The sequence below is a fragment of the Lytechinus variegatus genome, chromosome 1 (assembly GCF_018143015.1).
Source record: "Lytechinus variegatus isolate NC3 chromosome 1, Lvar_3.0, whole genome shotgun sequence".
Classification (NCBI taxonomy): domain Eukaryota; kingdom Metazoa; phylum Echinodermata; class Echinoidea; order Temnopleuroida; family Toxopneustidae; genus Lytechinus; species Lytechinus variegatus.
This window is the reverse complement of record NC_054740.1, coordinates 86,217,604-86,232,465: the sequence shown is the minus strand read 5'-3', so window position 1 is coordinate 86,232,465 and position 14,862 is coordinate 86,217,604. Positions and strand designations below refer to the sequence as shown.

Sequence of the window (14,862 nt, the reverse complement as noted above, 5' to 3'; positions counted from 1 at the left end):
AAATTCATTTTGCCCCATTGATCGTGGGCCCAGCAGTCAATGTGCAGGGCCAGATATTGTCATCTGGGCCCCTGTATTTTCAAATTTGCAATTTGTTCCTCCTTTTCAAAGTCCGTATCCACCACTGTAAATTGTGGTAATATCTATCGGAATGAAGATAATTTACATGTAGTGTGGTAGAATTGCTTTTTAGCTGCATGGCCAAATGATATTTGACTTGAGAATTTTTTTTATTTGTTCCTTTGCACTATTGAGACATGGTCATTGAATTGAATTGAATTGAATTTATTTTCATACTTCACAAGATAACAAAATAATAACATAATACAAGAAATACATTTGGTTACATAGAAAAATACAAAGATAATGGCAGTAAATAAAGTGAAATATGAAGGAACCTGCATGAAAAGCAGAGCTTGTAGTGTCTGCAGGTTCCTTAAAGTAATTATGAAGTTCGTAAGGAGATCGGACACTAAAGAATAATTATACTACAAAGGAAAAGCCAAACAGCACAAAATCAAGGGGTAAAGAATAAGAGGAAAAGTGAACAATGTGAAATATAGGAGGGGGATGAGCGAAGAATGAAAAATATATACCACATTATACCTTTAAAAAGGTACAAATCTAATATATTACATATATTCAGCCAGTGCGTCTTAACGGTGTCCATAACTGGACAAAAGAAATGATTTCAGTTTACATTTAAACATACTTAAAGATAAACAGCTAGTTATTTCGATTGGAAGATTATTCCAAAGCCTTGGTCCTTCGAATACAATTGTTCTTTGAGCAAATAACGTACGAGTACGTGGAAGGTGAAATGAGTCCCTTTGGCGGGTAGGGTAAGAATGGATAAGGTTGTTTCTTTGAAACAAGGAAGAAAAAAATTCCGGTAAATCATCTTTTGAGAGTTGAAACATGAATGTACCCAAATGAAATTCGTAAAGATCATGAATTTTCAGGATTTTGTTTTTTATAAATAATGGATTTGTGTGTGCATAAAAGTCAGATTGGTTAATTACCCTAATTGCCCGCTTTTGTAGTTTGAATAACATTTCTAATACAGTCTTGTTTGTATTACCCCAAGCCAATATACCATAATTTAATCGTGATGAAATGAGAGTCATATATAAGTTTAATAGTATATAATCAGGGAAAAAAGAATTTTAGCTTGCTTAAAATACCAATACTCCTAGAAGTCAATTTACTCAAGTAATTAATGTGACACTTCCAAGACAAATCATGATCAATATAGAGCCCAAGAAATTTGGTGGAATCAACCTGTAATAAATTTACATTATCCATGACTACTTGACCAGGTAAACTTTTGAGAGAATTACTAAAAATCATAAAATTAGTTTTCTTAACATTAAGTGACAACTTGTTAGCTCTAATCCAAGACTGAACTGATAGAAGTTCTGTATTCAAAGTATTAAGTAGCATATGTGGGTCACGATGAGACAGAAAAAGATTAGAATCATCAGCAAACAAAATAAATGACAAAATATTGGAAGAATTCTTAAAATCATTAATGTAAAGAATAAAAAGTAAGGGACCAAGGAGTGATCCTTGTGGTACTCCGCAAGATATTGATTTCAAACTAGAATTTATACCTTTATAAGAAACAAATTGTTTACGAGAACTGAGGTAGCTCCTGAACCAGTCCAAGGCCTTCCCACGAATACCATAATGTGATAATTTATATAACAATATATCATGATTGATCGTGTCGAAGGCCTTGGAAAGGTCCAGGAATATACCAACAGTATGTAATGACTTATCGACAGCACATGCCACCTTGTCAATAAAAGAAAGTAAGGCATGAACGGTTGAATGTTTTTTCCTGAAACCAAACTGAGAGTCACTTAATATTTGACAGTCGGTTAAAAATTTGATTAAGCGTGAGTATACTATCTTTTCTAATAACTTTGAAAGGGAAGTGAGAAGTGAAATTGGACGATAGTTGCAAACTTCTCGTTTATCATCTTTTTTAAAAACAGGTATAACTTTTGCTACTTTCATATTGCAAGGAACAACTCCATTTACTAATGATAGATTAAAAATATATGTCAAAGGTGAGAGTATTTCATTAATTACCCTTTTCAAAAGAAAATTTGTTATTCCATCACCACCAGGACTCTTATTGCATTTTAAATTATTTACAATATCTTTAACTTCGTATTCGACTATAGGGGTAAGGAAAATAGATTGCGGATTAGGATTCTTTAAAAACGATGTAAATTCTCTATCAGATTCAGGGATATTCCCTGAGAGATTAGTACCAATGTGAACAAAGTAATCGTTGTACAACTCGGCTATTTCAGTAGGATCTTGAATAATTCTCCCGTTGTGTGAAATTTCTTTTGTTGGTTCGGACTTTTTGTTTGATCGTAGGACCTTGTTTATCACCCTCCACGTACTCGAAATATCGTTCTTGTACTTGTTGAATTGATCAGAAAAATACATTTTTTTGGCGAGACGTAGGGAAGTTGTCAGTACATTACGATATCGAATATATTTCCTTTTAAGTTTATCATTACCAGGAAGTTTCTTGTATTTGCAAAATAAATTGTTTTTACGGTTGATAGACTTAAGGAGAGATTGAGAGATCCAGGGAGTCTAGGTGTCTTTTTATATGTGGAGCGGGAAAACTTCTTAAGGGGGATTGTAGCATTATAAGTAGACATAAAAAGATCCAAGAATTTGTCAAAGCAAATATCCGGGTCTTGAATGTTATAGATTACATTCCAGTCGATCTCATTTAATCTCTCCCTAAATCTATTTAAATTTTCTTCTGATATGTCTCGAACACTAATTGATGCAGATTTATTTTTATCTCTGCCGAAAAACACCTCAACAAAAATTGGGAAATGGTCTGACAAATCAGACACCAAAATGCCAGATGACGTACTAGATAAACTATTTACAAAAATATTGTCTATCAAAGTTGACGACGAGTCTGTAATTCTAGTTGGTTTGGTAATTGAGGGTATAAAAGAGCTAGATAACATGACATTAAGAAACTCCTGGCAAGAAGAAACAGTGTTACAATGCAATAAGTCTAGTTACAAAGTGAGATCGGTTGATTTATGAAGCATGTCATGTAATATGGAATGTAACAATGAGGATATTAGCTATTTTTAATTACTTAGGTAGTGCAGGTAGTAATGTCATTTTTAAAGGAAACTCTATAAAGTTATGGAGCTATTTTGTTTGATAATGTAGGCCACCCTTCACTACTGTGTTTATAAGATGATATGATATCAACAAAATATATCAGTTCACAAGTTTCATTAACTGGAAATCAAGCCAGCATTAACTGACATCTGTTTTCCCCCACTAGCAGAGATACACAGATACGAAAAGGATGTCATGCAAAATTGAAGCCTCTCCCTAAAAGCGGAGGTGACGTCTTCGTCGTCTCAGGTAGCTCAAAATAAGTTGCGGGAGAAAAGGAAGTGTTTTGACCAGAGTGCATGAAGGGCTGCCAAAGGGGGCCTAGTCTTTGCTCTTGCTATTGATATTTTAGGCGGTCCTTGGGCAATTTGATTTAATCTGTATTCACCTCCTGCCTCGTTGGTAACCATTATTTAAACCCATTATTTTGGAAGAGTGGTGATATATTTAGAATATAGGTCACAAAATAGATGAGCCTAGGGACTCTAAATGAGGAAAACAAGCCCTTTTATCGCCTCATGCATCCTGATTTCCAGCCATTGTTTTGTTTGCCAACAAGTGCAGTTTGTTCAAAAGGATGTAGGGTGTACTGCAATATGGTGCTAAGTTGATCCTTTGTAATATTTAAATGAGTATTCTATTCTTTAAAATTTACATTTCCCCCTTCTGGGTTTACAAACAGAGCAAAACAGTGATTGACAGACTGTTGAATGTATGTTTTGAATACATTCTAGTAAACGGTAAAGCATTCTTTATCATAAAGCTAAAAATCTTTATACAATTTAGAATAATTTGATATTTAATTCTATAAGAAGTTAATTATAAACTGTAAAGATGTCCTGATCAAAGTTGAAACAGATATTTTCAAGAAAAAGTGTTTTTCATGATGTATCTACCCTTTATCCGATTCCCTTATTTTATAATTATATTCCTTCCCCAAGCTTCTAAAAGTGAAGAGGGAAAAACAGATACTTAATGTAAAAAATTGTTTATTTACAACACAAGTATGTAAACAAAGATATATATCTTAAAAGAAATAAATTAAGAATGAAAGGTCACCTCTTGAATATTCTTTTCTTCATTGTATTTTATCTCTTTTCTTAATTCCTACTTACACACATTTGAAGGAGAGAAAATTTCTAGTTGACGTGTTTGATTACATATCAGCCTTGACATGTGGTGTTGTGCTCTCTTTTGAAACTGTTTTTAATGGTACTGAGATAAACAAGAAGATAAATCTTCCCTGTAAGTATTCTTTGTAGGCCTATATAAAACAAAAACCAAGGTAAGCCTCTTTTTTATAGCTAGTAATCACTACATCTCTTTTTTAACCAAATGTGTCTATGGACTGTGAATTTGAATAGAAGATACACAGAAAATGCCTCCCAGACACAATGAATGTGTGTCTGTGCATCCTATTCCTACTCAATTCTCTTTAGTGAACATACACACTTTTTCGTACAGCTGATGGCAGTGATGTTGATGTTGGTAATACTGTCTTCCTTCTGGCTTTCTGCAGTAAAAGGAAATATTCTCTTTGATTTTGTCTGTTGTCTTATTAGCAAGGCCACTCAGCATCTTTTTGGTTTGCAGTATTCTGATACATAATGTATATTCCTATTGGTTTATGTTATTCACCTACTGCAAGATCGCCATTCAATTCAATTCAACTTCAGCTAAATTTAGTTGTGCCCAGGGTATGATACAAATTAATTCAACCAGAGTCCAATTTACTCATTCATTCAATATTCTTGATTTGATTTATATTTCTCACAATCAATGATCATCACATAAGTTTCGAATTCTAATGCAGTATATGACCATGTAATCATTGGTGGCTATAGTACGGCTAATTGTGATTATATTTATAGATTGATCTCGATAAAGACCACATGCCTAGCATATATTCTGTTCGTAGGGCAAGGAGATTGTTAACTATGTAACATATAAGTCGTAAGGTTGTTAAAGCATATATTATATCTCAGTTAATCCCCTATATCCCTGAAGATACGTACATGTACAAGATTATGCACTCATATATGCATGTACAGTGTAGTAATGGTGAGGCCTGAATCCAATAGGGTTGGTCAACTCTTCTGTCGTCTATTTATTTTGAAATATTTTTAAATGATATAGGAGGCCTTCCGGTTTTGCTTAGGATGCCCATGTACACGATAAAGTGATAAGGGGTACCAGCATTCCTCGTCTCTTGCTTGTACATGTAGCTATAATGACGATTATGATACCTTGTTCTTGTGCTGGAGCACACATACATGAAGGCGTACATATCTTGCCTCTTGCTTGTGGTACTTGATGATAATGATATCCTGTAATGATATCTTATTTCTTATTATGATGTTTATCATCTTGTGATGCAGTAGCAAAAAGAATATATATATACTCAGGTGTTGTGGGCAATTGACTCCCAGAGATGTCCAAAGTACATGTAGCACCCCCCCCCCCCCTAAGTTGCAAAATTACTTCTTTAAATTTAGATTGCATTTAACACAGATTGTTTGAAATATATTATTAGATTGCAATATGAATTAAATAGAAAACTGGAACTGAAGAATCCTCTCTGTACATGAACTAATTTTTCCATGTAATGATCATGATGCATTTCCAAAGGCTTTTGGACTTCATACCCCAGTCTTGCCACCCCCCCCCCCCTCATTTTCTACCAACATCTCATTTTACACACCTAAAGAGACCTTGATCTCTCAATCATTTAGAAGAATGAACCTCAACTGTTCCGACTTGTTAGATTTTTTTTTCTTCATGAATTTCCTACATGGGATATGTGCCCCTTTCCCTCCAAATTAAGCAAAACCCTCTTTTTCTTTTCATTCGAGGTTAGGTATCCTTACATGTACCAGATATTCAGCAGCAACAGAGTCACAGAATTGTCAGTACACAATGTTTCACATTGAAAGCAAGCCATTGCACCGTTGTCATGTATTCCATTGAATAACGACTTGAACTTAAGAAAGTCAGATGAAGATTAACCTTTCATTGCTAATCAAATATTAATTATCATTACCGATAACACGGAAGATAAATGTTATTACTCGATATCAAAACTGAGAAGGTGCATGTGTGCAAGAGTGTGTGTGGGATTTGTGGGGGTGTTTTCGTGCGTGGGTGGAGGTGAGATTGGGTGTATGTGTGGGAGAGTAAGAGAGGTAAACAATTTCCAGTTCATATGATATCAAATGCTAAATAGAATTTTCCAACCATACAAAGCATTTATATTTCAGTCAAACTCAACCCCTTTTTATTGTGGCAAGCCCCAAATGAAACGGAGGGGGAGGGGGTAAGAAGGGGTAAATGAAAGATCAAGAGATGGAAAGGGAGAGAGTAAATAGGGAATGGCAAATTGAAGCAGGAAGAGTAAAAGATGCATCAGACACCAACAAGAATAAATATATTTAGGTTGGTCTATATTGTTAAAAAGGCGTTTTTCAAGTACTTGGCAGGATGCGATGAAGGGGAAAGAGGAGGACATTATTCAAGCGAAGATAAATTGTCCTCCCCCTGTAAGGCAAAGCCTATATTTGATCCTAGAGGCTATCATTACCCTGGCAGAAATACAGCTCTTCATTATTCAACAAATTGTCGTTGGAAGGCTACTGCTTGTGAACCTTCCCTTGTGACCCCTTCCGCCCCTCTCATCCTAAGTCCCACTCAGTTTTTAGCCTCGGCTATTTTTAACTTCCACCAAATCTAATATTTCCTCCTACGCATCTGACTTTCGTCTGGAGACAAAAACAACACGTTGCTGCAAAACTGTGTGCCCCATGCATGACACCATCCTATAACAGTTCAATTTCTGTTTTTTTTAAAGCAATTCATTGTAAAACATTTTGAACGCTTGGAGGGATAGTTCTAAACTTAGGTTTAATAAGTAGAGGCCAGGAGGGCTGGGGATATGTGATCGTGCTGAATACAGAAGATTTAAATTTCAAGCATTATTCCAGGCTCTTCAGTGCCATGCTAATGAATCTCTGAAGTGGAATGTTAACCCAAAGAACATGAGATTGGTTACAGGTTTAGTTAACATTTTTGCATTGCTTTTCTTGTAACGCAACATTTGCTACTGCAGCTATTGCCCCTCTGCTAATTTCTTTCTTGAGAGTTACAGGGTTGTGGGGTTTCTGGTTCTGAATGATGTGAGGATTAGGATTAAGGTTAGAAGTTTAGGTTTATGTTTGGCTGCAATCATATGTGACGTTATCATAGGTTAAATTGTTGCAGGGTCAAATGTCATGGAAAATTTTGACCCTGCATGATGCCATCAATATGACATATACTTAATTTTTCACATTCAGATTTTTATTCTTATATTTCTTCCCCCACAGGGGTGAGGCCATCTCCTATTTCTTCCCCCTATACATCTAACTCATGTTTCATCAGTGACATCGATCTACTGCTTTTCCCAAATGTATTTGATATTTAGAATGTCAAACTTCTTGGTCAAAATGCTAAATGAAAAAATCAAGAATACCTAGTATTTGAATTGATTTTAATGGTTTATACAGAAACCACTTGATGATATATAGGCTTTCACTCATCCAATAAGATCCCATAATGTCAGTCAGCCAATTAACATGCGAGGCAACGAGGGGAAAAGCATGCATTTGGGTATGATACTCACAATTGAGACTCCATTCTGGCATTTTCAAATGCCAGAAAAGGTCATTGTTCTGATCTTCCGGCTTAGAGAAAACAGACTCTGTGCCTGAAAGGCTTCTTAATGGGTGATTACGAACATTATGTTCCATTTGTTTCAAGCGTTTCCATCCTCGGTGGTGGTAAAATGCCGAGGCTTTCACAATGTCATATAATATTTTATGCCGTTGACTGAAGTGATGGTCTAGTTTGGTGAATAAGGGGTACTTAAATAGATATATGCTGGCTAGGGGTTAGAATTCCATTTTACTCATTTCCTTAATGACAAATTATTAATGAATTAGTTTTTAATGGTGAAGGTGATATTTTCAAGAGCTGTAAATCCTCAGCTTATAGTAAAATTGAAATAGTTACTATTATTTGACTTTTCTTGTTTTTTTTTTTTTACTCCAGATGTCCGTCTTTTTGTCCTTGAAATGGTTTATTTGAATTTCTTGATTCCAGCTTGTCAATTCATTCTAGATGTCATGTATTTAAAAACAAAACAAAGACCAGTAGTGAACATTGACCATACTTGTGTCAAAGTCTTATAGATTTGATTTTAAATATTAAAAATTATTAAAGTAAGTTCAAATCCTCCACTGCCAATCAAGACTTGTTTTATATCTCTGTGATTTATAGTGAAGCTTAATTGTGACAATTTTTAAACTAGTGATATTCAGTTATGATAATGGAATAATCTTCTTCCTCTTTATGGTATCAAAATTTCATCACTCATGCCTCCACAAAATTCTTAAAGATTTTAAATCAAGATAATTTATGTATTTTGCTAAATGTTGTGATTCTGAAAGTTATGCATACCACTCTCTGTTTGTTATATATTTTCCTTAATTGTAATTATATGGTTATATTTTTCAGGGTTCTGAGGATTCAAACTATGGCCGGCCCTCTGATTCAGACTTGTCATTGGATGAGGAGAGAGAAGCTTTAAGAAGAGAGACCGAAAGACAAGCATTAGCACAATTAGAAAAAGCTAGGGTAGGTTACCTACATGTAATATATTTGAATCTCTATATATCTCTGACTTATAAAACATATATCCAGCAGTAAGAGCAATTGCCAGTATTGATCTTGATCTTGATAACTTTAGTGCTTCTTTTAATGTATTTCTAATTGTGAGGATTTAGATAAAGGTTAATTGTCAATTCAATTCTTGACATCATTTATGAAGTAGGCATGAATGAATATTTGATGCATTTTGTGTAGAAACCCTCAGATTATCTGTGTCTTATTTTCTATGGCTTGAGGGGAAACTTTTTAGGAAAGAAATATATGCAAAAGAGTTAACAAAAGTATGCTGTAATTTCAAATCATGCAAAAGGCTCAGCTTTATAAACCAAGTTATCCAAAATAGACATTATGTCCACTTTGTTCGTGAGAGCTGAGATGCAACTGTGCTTTAGTGTGTCATCTATGATACCAAATGTCTTGCATAATTGAATGTTTCTTATTTCTAAGAACTCTTTTCTCCACCAAGTTTTATAAATGTACAATAAGAATTAAACACAAAATACAGTTTATTTAAGGTTCATGTTCTATGATTATTGTTTGTTTTTCAAATTAAGGGTAACTGGGTAACATGCCTATAGTCATGTAATAACATTGATTAATAAGTGTACATGGTGAATTTTGTGATTTATGTATATGTGTCTTTCTTTCTTTTAGACAAAGCCAGTTGCCTTTGCGGTACGAACAAATGTAAATTATGACGGTTCTATAGACGACGACTCCCCTGTGCAAGGATGCGCAATATCTTTTGAAGTAAAAGACTTCCTACATATAAAAGAGGTAGGTTGAATTATCCTTCAAATCAAATCTATTTTGATTTTTTTCATTTTTAGAAATGAAATTATTCAATGAACTATTATTAACGAGTCCTGTAAAGAACAGAATTTTGATTCACGTATTTGATTAACAATTTTAAAACAAATATGGAATGTGAACGTTTGAAAATTGTTTTGTATTGAATATCTTCTGCTGGACTGACTGCATTCTTTATTTCCTTGGAGTGATAATCATTCTAGTTTCCATTGAGGTCCTTTGAAGTATTAAAATACATGTATGACTATTCAAGGGGTGAATTATCTCATGGAGTGAAAGAAATGTACAGCTCCAAGCCAATTATTAAAAATGAATTGTAGTTTTGAAACTGAATAAGAGTTGTTCTGAGGACATATCCCTGACGATAAATATGTGTATATGCTTAATTGTCTTTTTTTACTACGTAGAAATACAACAATGACTGGTGGATTGGTAAATTAGTAAAAGAAGGAGCCGATATAGGCTTCATTCCTAGTCCAGCCAAGCTAGAGAACATGAGGTTACAGGCTTCAGGGACAAGAAATAGACTTGGAAAGTGAGTAGCATGCATGATCGCAATGATTTTATCTATGTTCTTTACTATCATCCCGATTGAAAAAAAAAACATAAAGGAAGTTAAAATTTTTATGAATTTGGCAGTTCCTATGGTCTAACACCATTGGCTTTCACTGTCTGGTTTTCATTAGTGAAGTGAATTGGAGACAAATAATTTCTTGTAAAAAATACTTGAAAGAAATTATAGGTTTTTGTAGGTATGATATATGTATAAAGGGATGGGACTGCAAATGAACTTGAAACTTTATTACATGTAGCTCATAACTTTGTATTATATTTGAGAGTGGAGGGGGGGGACAATAGCCCTGACAGATGACATGTAGTTAGTTAATGCCAAGTTCTTGATGTTTTCACTTACTTCCTGCTCTTGCAGTAAATGTAGGTTTGGGGTATTTTTCATCAACTATAAAAAAGCAATTGTCTTGATTTGCAATGATAAGGACAGACAGCTTATTCTGGCATTTATTGGTTTCCATAGCAACGTTCAATTTTAATCAGCAATACTAATATACTCTGTAAGACCCTTTTTTTTAAATGGGGATATTCACCTGGAGCCCATTCCATAAAGACTTAGAATCATTGTAATTTTGCCATTTTGTTAACTACCATGGAAACTTTGATTCTGATTGGCTGCTGAGCCCTGCTACCATAGTTACCATAACTATAATTTACCAGAGAAAAAAGCGATTTGTATTAAAATTATTCCCTTTGTGACCTGTATTTATTAAGCTATACACAAATACATGTTTCATTATCAATATATTCTATTTATATTTATGTAGGTGTTTGTCTATTTGTGTTTGTTTATCTGTATCATTTTTTCTGTGATGTCATTGTCCCTTTTATTCTGTGCATTGTGGAATGTGTTTCTGTATTGTCTGAAGTATATTTTGGTCCAAATCTTTTTTTGTTAGGGTTTTCAAAAAATGAAATTATTTGATGAACTCATGCATTATAGCTACCAACCATATACAAATATCTTGAAGGGCAGATAGAGGAATTGTATAAATATCCAAATGTGAAGCTATTTGGATTTTCTTGCTGATATTACTCTTGTCAGTTTTAGGGTTTTTGATGAAAGAGATATGTAGGTACATTGAAACAGCCATTATCATTCCCAACCATGATATTCCCTAACAAAATTTCCACTTTTTTCCCTATTTTTTGTACCACAAGGGAATATTTGCATACAGATTACATGAGGAGGTAGGACTTTTTCCTCATCAGTAATTTGACTCTTTCTGACTTTGAAATAGAGTAAAAACTGCAAATTTTAATGGAGAAAAGGGAAATTTGCTTCATTGGTTCCTATGGCGTGTGAATGTGACGAATTGCCCCTTTGGAGTACCCCCCTTTGCCCCAACCTTTATGAAGTAGTATGGTCTCTTTTCAGTGCTTTGGTGGTTGCAAATAAGAGAAAAGTAAAAATGGTGCCAAATGCTCCCAGTTGTCATATGTTTTTTGTTTATTTTAATTCCAGTTTGCTGTATCTTTGAAGTACCAAATGTACCTTTCAAAAGTCATTTGAAATATGTATTCCCCATTCGACCTGCTTTTCCAAATTCAAATTGCAAGTTAAACAGAATGGTGTCTGTTTCCCTCTTCCAGTTTCTTATTTCCATTGTATTTCCTCCACGCTTTCTTTAAGTTGGAAGTAAAAAAAATTATAAGTTTAAAAAAAGAAAAACAATTGTTTGCATAAGGGCAATTCTTTAGATGTAAACTTTTCTGTTTTTCTTGATTCCAGAATCTGCATGCACTTACCCTTTTCTTTGCATATAAATGGCATGATGCAAAGTGATAGTTTAATTGTTTGCTGCATATTTTTCCAGATTTGCTATCTAAAACACAAGGTTATTAAGTAAAATACCAGGTGATGTTAATAACTGAAACATATTTAATTATTGTCATGGAAATGAATTCTCCAATTATAAGACTAAAATTAATTAAAAATGGACTCTATGATTGAACATTTATAGCTTCATAACCCTATGGATTTAATCAAATAGTTTAGAATGCCGCAGTACATTTGTAAAAATTGAAATAAAGAATAGGGATTGATATAGACTCTTGATTATACCTCTGCTTTTAAGTAACATGAATTTGATTGAATTTATGGAAGATGGTCACTAACCATATTTATGAATCAAAGTATTCAACTGAATCACTTCCATGAAACTTGATAGGGTACAGAAGACTATGATTTTATAGAATCAATGAGTTCACGAGTCATCTATGCCTCATTTCTTGCTGGAAACCAAATAAAAGGTCTGATGTCCATTATACTTTCTTCCTCTTCAAGCTGAGAGTAAGCTTTATATTCTTTTCATAAGCTACGGACACTGGACACAGATGCTCAATGCAATGTTATTGAATTATGCACGATTGTTTCTGTGCATTGCACTGCAAACGTCATACAGTGCACCGTTTATGGGAGACAGACATATTAATGAGTGCATGGGACTGTTCGGATCTTAAAAGGCGCAGTGGGAGAGTCCGTTCTCTGAGAAATGCTTTTAGCTTGAGTGGGAGTATAAATATTGGATGGGATATATTTGTACCAATTCTAATTTATGCATTGTCCTGATAGGTTTTCCATACTACTCTCATTCATTCAAGAAGGTTTTACTGAGCTCATGATATGACATTCATAGGAATCACACACTATACAAGTGTTTTTAATGAATTCCCTGACCCTTATGGTTAAAAGTTCATGTCTTATTCCTTTGCATTAATGATTTTGAAATGAGAAAATTTTCAGGGTTTTGTTTTTCCAACAGATTTGATTGTTTTTTCCATTAAGGGGTTATCCATTTTCTACTAAATCTTTTTTAAACATTGTTCCTAAAAGTTAGATTTGTAAACAAATAATGATTACTTGTTTTATAGCTAGATAATTAGTATTTCCACACTACTTTAGATTAGCATTGTCATCATCATCATCTTGAAAAACACAGCATGCATTTGTACACTGTGACATTTGAAATTAGTTACCTTCACATATTACAAGAACATTTATTTGTATACCGCTTCAAATCATGCATTTGATCGAATTCATACAGTCAATATGTGATTGATATACATTACAACATTGAATGATCAGTTTAGTTTTAAGTAAGATAAATGTGGAGGCAACATACATGGCCATGAAAAGGTGGAAGATCTTTCATTTGACTTGACAGTTAATGCATACTTGACAAATAGTCTCCTATCATGTTCATTTCATTTTAGCCTGAATAGAAATGGGGGGGTGATGCTGTTTTCTGCTATGATAACATGCAGAGGGGCCGATTCAGATTTGAATGGAAGTAATCTTTGGGGGAGTAAACAGGGCTTATTTTTCTGTAAAAACTTTGTTCAGTGTATGTTTATTATTGAATTTGCCCATTCCACATTCCTCCTTCCTCCTGAAGCATGACTGTTTTTTTCACAGCCCTGGGAATTCCATTTGACCACAATACACATACATTTTATGTTGCCGATACATGTATACACAGTTCATTCGTATCGGGTAGTCGTGGACTGTTTCCAGTTGAAACCATTGGTTAAACATTTTTTTTAAAAGATATTTTATATGTAAAAGCCCCCCCCCCCACATACACACAAAGTATATATATATATATATTTATATATATATATATATGAACTAAAGGTTACATTGGACATTGCTATCCAAGTGGATTACTTGATGTCAAGCATGTTACAATAAATTGATTATTAAATATTTATTTTTCAAGGATTCACTTTGGAGTATATTGCTTTCTAACTCCTAGTGTTCAAAGCATTCGTTTCTTAGATTTTTGATGATTATAGAAATGGGTTGATTTCTTTCGTTTTATTTGCTTTTAACCCTAATCACATTTGATTTGGTTTTATTTCAAGAAATAAACCAACCATATTTATGTGTGGTGCTATAATTTTGTTGATTTACTCTAGTTTTTATTTTGTGGCATATTGACAGAATTTGGTTTATCATCTTGATGATAACTAACTGATTTTTTTTTACAATCCTTTCTTCTCCCACACCCTTTTTGTTCTTTTGTTTTCACCACACCTGCTATACCTTTGTATTGAATCTGCATGTTTTGACTGAAAAAAAATGGATTTATGGTTTTTCGCTGCCTTGATGATTTTGCATTTGCTTTTCTATTGTGATATGTGTTTGGTAATGCATGTTTCATTTTCATATTTTTAACTGACTATCTTCTGTCACTGGATACAATCAACATTGCTTGATTATGATGTTTGATGAAAACATTATCTCGTATGCACTATGTCTTTGTTTGTTTTGAAATTCCTATCATTATCACTGATCTCGTCATATTAAAACTCATAAATGAATTGATCATTATTTGATGTTTTGACTGCCTTGTTCTGGAATGATTGACCTTATTTGCTACTTGATTGGGGCTGTCTGGGGTCGTCTACACCCCCTCTCCTACCCATCCACCTTAAAATTTTACCCCAATGAACCCACCACCTCCCAACTATTAATTATTTTCTTGCTATCTTCCTCTATCTGGGAATAATTTATATAAATTCTCTTAATACACCAACAATATTCCAATTACTTTCCATCCTATTATTTCATAACATAACCCTTTTGTTTCTGTTATATGT

The 14,862-nt window shown here is 33.7% G+C and overlaps 1 protein-coding gene across 2 annotated transcripts in view; it reads left to right on the top strand.

Annotated features, from left to right (window-relative positions):
* The window catches only part of LOC121426295 (voltage-dependent L-type calcium channel subunit beta-1-like), a 55,989-nt gene that overhangs the window by 16,795 nt on the left and 24,332 nt on the right, over positions 1-14,862 (top strand). For both annotated transcript variants that reach the window (XM_041622539.1, XM_041622545.1), the window contains exons 2-4: positions 8,725-8,844; positions 9,532-9,654; positions 10,095-10,222. In XM_041622539.1, the coding sequence (XP_041478473.1) occupies positions 8,725-8,844; positions 9,532-9,654; positions 10,095-10,222 (371 nt within the window). The remainder of the gene's footprint in view (positions 1-8,724; positions 8,845-9,531; positions 9,655-10,094; positions 10,223-14,862) is intronic.